The sequence below is a fragment of the Equus caballus genome, chromosome 12, assembly GCF_041296265.1.
Source record: "Equus caballus isolate H_3958 breed thoroughbred chromosome 12, TB-T2T, whole genome shotgun sequence".
Taxonomy (NCBI): domain Eukaryota; kingdom Metazoa; phylum Chordata; class Mammalia; order Perissodactyla; family Equidae; genus Equus; species Equus caballus.
Window position 1 is genome coordinate 25,640,667 of NC_091695.1, and position 6,878 is coordinate 25,647,544.

Sequence of the window (6,878 nt, forward strand, 5' to 3'; positions counted from 1 at the left end):
CAGGGTCGGCCCTGTGGCTCAGTGGTTAAAGTTCCACACACTCTTCTTCAGTGGCCTGTGATTTGCAGGTTAGGATTCCGGGTGTGGACCTACTCCACTTATGGGCCATGCTGTGGAGGCATCCCACATACAAAGGGGAGGAAGATTAACATAGATGTGAGCTCAGGGCGAGTCTTCTTCACACATACACGAAAAAGAGTTCACTTGTATGCAATGCAGGGACCTGGGTGGAGGCCTGACCTCCAGGCAGCCCCGTTCCATGCCCTTGGGGAGACTGACATGCTGTGATTAGCAGCTTCCTGACTCAATCTGCACCCAAGGCTGAGGGACACACCCCTCTGTGGAGGACAGGCCTCTTCACCAGAAGCAGTCCCTGAGGTCCAGCATTGGTGAGATCCATGGCAAGCCCAAGAACCGTGGTCCCGTTGTCAGAGGCCCGCTCATATTCAGGGAACTCAGCCCTGCTGCTTCTTCGCCACCCGCCTCCCCTGGGGTTTTCCACCCTGTCCTGTTCCACCACCTCCAGAACCTTTAGAAAGAAAGCACATCTGGGAGACCGTTCTTTTAGTTCCTAAAACTCCACATCCCATCAGATGCCTCGACAGGCATACACGTGCTCACACACAAACGTAGACCTGTACACAGGTGTGCTCAGACACACACTAACATGTATACACACCCCAAAACATACTGGCCAAAGGCACACAAGTACACACGTGCGTGCACACACAGATTCAGGCATCTTATGGTGCGGAGCTTCATAGGTGTCTGCAGACACACAGGCCTATCCATAAATACACAAAGATGTACAAAATGTACACCCTCAAACAACTCACAAATACACACTGACTCAAAGATTTACGCACATTTACATGTACAGATTCACACATACACAGATACACACAGGTATACAAAGAGTGACTCACTTACACACCCAAACACATATACACGCATGTGCACGTGCATCTCCAGAAATATTTGTATCTTCTCCCTGTGCCCCATGTAGAACGACACCCAAAGAAGTATTTCTGTCTCAGAGTGCCCCTCTCCTTCTCTCCCCACAACCCAAGGCTGTCTGCACTCTTAATACGCAGTCTCAGGTCTGAACTTCTGCTTCATCAGCCCCAGATCCTACTGGGAGCCAAGCATCCTGCCTCGAACAAGGTAAAGAGTAGCAACAGTTCTCTCTCTCAATGTCCCCTGGGTCAGAGAATGAGGAATGAGGGAGAGAAGCTGAGGCCTGGGGCTGTAGACACAGCATAGGAGCCACAGGCTACCAGATACCCTGACTGGCCCCAAGGCCCTCCTGCTGGGAGACACCTCCCTCCCAAGATTGTGGCCCCTTTAGGGAGGTAGGTTGTGGATGTGGAAGAGGGAGAGGGTCAGGGAGGGGGAAGGACAGCCACCCTCCTGGGAATGGAGTGGGGAACAGATCTCAGAAGTTGGGGCCTTTCAATTCACCCACAGTGGCTGGAGGAATGCAAAGTAGAGGCGACTAACTGAGGCCAACAAGATAGAGGACTAGAGGAACAGGCTGCCCCCAGACAAGACTACTAACTCCTACCTCCCACGTGCTTATCCACATGGCATCTCACTGCTCCACCCCAATCCTTGAATCAGCAAGATCGCCTCCGTTTTGGAAAGCCACCCCACTCCCACCCCACCCCACATCCCATACTGAATCCAAACAAAGCAATAGGGCCAGTTCCCCACCCCACACCTAATGGGATCTTCCCCAGAGCCTGGGGGTGAGGGGTGGGAATCCCGGAACCAGAGCTGAGAAGGGTCCTCCCGAGTCCATGCTCCGCCCCCAGATGGCGCTGCAGCCGAACACCTCAGCACCCCCAACCACCCCAGCTCCACCACCCACTCCACCTCCACCACCTTTTACTTTCCTCAAAGCCCCACCCTGCAGGAGTGAGTGATTCCAGGGGTTTCCAGCCCCGGGGATTCCTCCAAAGTGAGCAGTGAAGAACGAGTCAGGAGATGCTGTGGCAAGTCTGATTTTATATCCAGGAAGGACAAGGGGACGAGCCCAGTGTCCAGGGGGCAGATGGGAAGCTGTGAAGGGAGGAGGCTCCAAGGCAGGGTTTCCGTGTAACCGGCTTAGGAGGAGCAGATGAAGGGCATACGCGTTTCGCAAGGAGCTCGTCGCCAGTGACCATCTGGGAGTAGAGAGCACAGTGAGGTCAGCTGCCCATCTGAGTGTGGCTTGTGCCCCCCTCCGTTTCTCCTCCGGCACCTCATACCCTCCCTCGCCTGCTGTGGCTATGATCAGTCAGCCATATGTTGCGGACACATCCCTACCAGCTAACATTTCTAGAGCTCCCACAGTGAGGGAGGCAGGGTGATTAAGTGCTTTCATCTTCACAATGACTCCAAGAGATGGGTGCTAGCTCATCCCCATTTCCCAGATGAGGAAACTGAGGCTTAGCGGGGATAATGACTTGCCTGTGTCTCAGCTGGCCAGAGGCAGAGCCGGGATGTGAACCAGAGCAGTCTTACTCCAAAGCCTATGGTCTTAGCCATTGTACTAAGCTCCCTCACATCCCTCATCCATGCTGTTGGAAGCTGGAGAACTGTCTGTTAGCCATCCATAATTCCCACATCTTTCCTTCATCTCTCATCCACACTTAAATTCACATCTGCTACTCTCATCCGTCCCCTCATATCAGGAGAGGGAAAGGACGTCCCCCTACCCCAGGCTGTAAGATAGAAAGCCCGCATCTAACCCCCACACAGGACACCCCATCACCTGGTTTTGCTTTGAGGAATCTGTCCCTACATCTCAGCCCTTCTCACAGAGAGGACATTGGCTCTCCAGTTGGGGGGAGGGTGTGAGTTTCGGGAAGTGTTTGAGACAGCTCGAAAGGACAGTATGTAAGAGTCCACATTGCCCCCCTTCCCCTTTCCCAGGCCCCCTCACCTCTGCTGCTTAGAGCAACACAGCCACCTCTCCCATTTCCAGGCTCCCCTGGGGCCCAGTTTTCATAATCCCAGGAGCTCCCATCAGTCCAGTGAAATCTCCTGCGCCACAACTAGAGAAGGGATAGGCTGCATCAGAGGGCAGACATCCAGGAAGACAGAGACAATCACGGGCTCCAGAGAATGCCCACCGAGCACCAAGCATCCCTTTCTGGACACTCACTATATGTATAATCTCTTCTCACTGTTCACCCGGCTAGAAGCCAGATACACTAGAGATCCATCCCTGAGTGCAGGCAATGGCATCATCACACAGACTAGGCTTCTCAAACTTCATTGTGTATACAAACCTCCTGGGGATCTTGTTGAAATTCAGATTCTGATTCAGGAGGTCTGGGGTGCGGCCCAAGATTGTGCATTTCAAGCAAGCTACCAAGGGATGCTGATACTACTGCTTCATGGACCACCCTTGAGTAGCAAATGTCATGGCACTTATTCATCCGGAATCCCAGAGCCACTCTAACAGAACAAGGACTCCATTTTAGACAGGAGGCACCTGAGGCTCAGGGAAGTCATTCAGCTAGTAAGTGGAAAAGATGGGCATGGAGCCTATCTCATGACGTCAGTGGTGTGCTGGTAAGTGTTTAACAACCAGCTCTAGGGGAAGGTGAGAAGGCAGAGGGACTTGTAGCGGTTCCCAATTTCCTTGTTGTAAATTCATCCACCATGGGAGATTACAAGCTACAAGCATGAAATCACTGAACATGGAGTTGGGAAGAGATGTGCATAGTCACTGGTTCTCCTGAGCCAGTACAAGCCAGCTCCAGCTCATCACCACCTGCCTAAGGTCGCCTCAGATGCTAGGATAAGACTTGAGGCCAGCAGGTGTACCTTTGAGGTGATCAGAAAGAACTTCCTGTACCTGGGAGTTGGCCCCTCACTTACCCAGCCCTTCAAGATGCCTCCAATCCAGGCCTGGCCTTGGTGGATATCCTTGATCTTGTACTGGAGGCAATGGTTTAAGCTGGAGCTGTGTATGGAGACAAGATGGCCTTGGTAGCACCTCTCACAGTAATTCTGCAGAGAGATGAAGAGGTGGTGTAAAGAATTCACTCTCCTTTTACTCAAGTATATGAGTCTCCAGCTGAGAGCCCTACATCCCTTTTCAGTTCATAAAGCAGGGACCTACCTTCCCCCCTCAATCTCATCGCTTGCTCCTTTTACTGCTGTCAGAATCTTCTTGCAGGAAATAATAATAATACTCAGCATCGTTATAGCCCCCATCTATTGAGAGTTTACAATGGCCCAGGGACTATTCTAAATACTTTCCATGTATTATCTCATTGAATCTTCACCAGAAGTCTAAGAGCTTGGAACTATATATCTCCATTTTACAAATAAAGATACTGAAGCTCTGAAAAGTGAAGTGACTTGCCCAGGTAACACAGCCATTGACAGGCAGAGCCAGGATTGAACACAGGTCTATCTAATACCAAAGCCTCTTGTGCAAATCAGTGGTTCTCAAAGTGCAGTCTCCAGGCAACAATATCGTCATCACCTGGGAATGCGGTATAAATGCAAACTCTTAGGCCCAATCGCAGACTTGCTAAATCAGAAATTTTGGAGAAGGGGCCCAGAAATCTGTGTTTTGGCTTTGAGAACCACTAGTCTAGATGGATATGGAACAGGAGGTTGGATCCACACTCTTCTTCTGCCATTGGTCCTGCACAGTAGCTTCCCTGCCACTCACCTGAGCTTGTGTAAAGTCCATGGGGCTCGGCACCAAAAGGTAGTTGACATTCTTGCACCCAGGATGGCCACGTAATTGTATTGTTTCCTCTTCCCTGGGGCACTGCAACTGTTCAGCTGGGGCTGCTGGGTCCAACTCCATGGCCTGCTCATCCTCAAAGGTGTCTTGATTGGTGGAAGCCTTAGCCTCCTCTCCTTCTGACTGAATCACCTCTGCTGTCAGGGCCAACTCTCCCTCCTGCTCCCCTGAACCTTCCACATCCTGGGTCAGGTCTGCCTGTGTCTCTCGGATGTCCAAATGGGGGTCATCATTCTCTGGGAAGAAGAGGTAACTTACCATCAGATGAGTTCTCCCCTCTTCCAGGGCTGTGGACAGCTCTGATCCGACTCAAGCCTTATTATGGACGCCACCTGGCGATAAGACTGGAAGGATCTCTGAGGTGTTGGGTGAGGCAAGAACTCTTGGGTCATATGCACAAATGGATGAGAACCTGACTTCTGGCTGACACCACAGGTGTGTATTTCGGGGGTGGGAGAATGCACCTGTGAGAAGCCCTTCGCCTACACAAGTGGATAGTTTTTCTCTGTGAAGGGGCCCTGACAGAAAGTTCAGGTCACAGTTGTGAGTCCAGGAGAAATCTTAACAGAGATGAGCTGGGTCAACTGAAGAGGGGAGGCTGTGGCCTCGGCCCCATGAGTGCAAAAACAGTGCAGAAAAGAGGAGAAAATAGAAATATAGATGAGACGAGAAGGGGAGGACTTACCCAGATGAAGAGCAGCAACTGTCCCCAGCAGGAGAAGGGGCAGGAGCAGAGGGCATTTCATATCTACTCAGTCTTGTGACAGGGACACAGCTCCACCTTGCCTCCCTGGGATGTCCAGTGTGTCTACACAGCCCCCGGCACATGGCAAAGAAGAAGAGTTTGTTTAACTGGTTTATTAAAGAGCAATCTAGAGAGCTTGCTTCTCTTCCAGTGAACAGACCCTGAGCTGGAGAATCAGGGAAAGGACGTGGGGGTGTCGGCTCAAGGTGAAAAGTCCCCTTTTTCCTGAGAACTCCATCACTGCTCGCTGGAACAACACTTAGCCTAGACCCTGTAAGAACAGGTCTGCTCAGGACCAGGGCCAATTTCACTCACAGTGGAGAAGAAGAGGGAAGAAGTGTAGCTATTAGGGTCCTAAGGACAGACCTCTGAGGTGTTTGCCAGATAGGGTTCTGCTTCCTCCCAAACCGTGGACACCTCCTCCAAGGGCAGCCAGGGGAGCACTCACCTCCTGAGAGTCTGAGGCTGTCCTCTCAGTGTCTCTGGCTGCTGGCCCCAGAGGCAGCCCTTATAATGGGCTTTTGGGGAAGTGGGAAGAGACTCAGGGTGGGGTGCGGGGCATTGGAGCTGATCAGGAGTTTGCTCAATCCTCTCCCGCCTGCCTCTCTACTATGACTGCAGGGATCTGCCTCCTGGGGTCTACTGCCATTCACCCTGATGGGCTTGAGAAGACCCCAGACGTCTATTGTCGAGGCAAAGGTGTTACTATTGCCCCTAAAGGGCCCCAATCTGAACAATACTCCTTAATCCAAGGATCAGCTTCCCTTTGGTCAATATCCCAACAAATGGAGTGGAGAATCCAGGGATCCGGGAGACCAGGAGAAGAGGAGGTAGGAGGTGAAGGGAGCCTCAGCCCTCCTTGGCCCTTATCTACAGTAAGCACTTTACATGCATCACATCCTTGAATCTTCACTTTCATCTCTATCCCATGAGGACATATGATTATCCCTATTTCACAGACATGAAAAGTGAGATTCAAAGAGGGAAAGTGACTGGCTAAGATTTCACTGCAAGTGGGTGAACCAGGATTTCAAAGTCTTTTTTGGCGCTGAAACCTCTGTCTCCCTGTCTCCCCCTCCCTCCCTCCTTTCCTCACTCTTATTCTCCCTCTCCCTCCCTTTCTCACCTTGAATGTGTGAAAGACGTATGCTCTTTCTTCTGTACTCAGGATCTAGATAAAGATGCTCAACCTTTGCACTCTATTTGGAGTCCATTCTCTGTTGTGGGGGCCTGCCCTGTGCATTGTAAGAAGTTTAGCAGCATTTAGTAGCATAGACCAGTGTCTACCTACCAGAGCGCAATAACACCTCTCCAAGTCATCACTATCAAAATGGTCTCTGCATATTTCTAAATCTCCTCTGGGGAGCAAAATGACCCCAG

The 6,878-nt window shown here is 51.3% G+C and overlaps 1 protein-coding gene across 1 annotated transcript; it reads right to left on the minus strand.

The window, feature by feature from the left end:
• Positions 1 to 1,987: 1,987 nt before the first annotated feature.
• Positions 1,988 to 6,001, minus strand: LOC106781460 (proteoglycan 3-like). The gene is made up of 6 exons (XM_023654072.2): positions 5,947 to 6,001; positions 5,439 to 5,561; positions 4,676 to 4,989; positions 3,871 to 4,002; positions 2,927 to 3,038; positions 1,988 to 2,165 (listed from the first exon to the last, which is right to left on the minus strand). Exons 2-6 carry the CDS (start codon positions 5,497 to 5,499, stop codon positions 2,107 to 2,109), a joined length of 678 nt encoding a protein of 225 aa, XP_023509840.1. The 5' UTR covers positions 5,500 to 5,561; positions 5,947 to 6,001; the 3' UTR covers positions 1,988 to 2,106.
• Between the last annotated feature and the right edge of the window lie 877 nt (positions 6,002 to 6,878).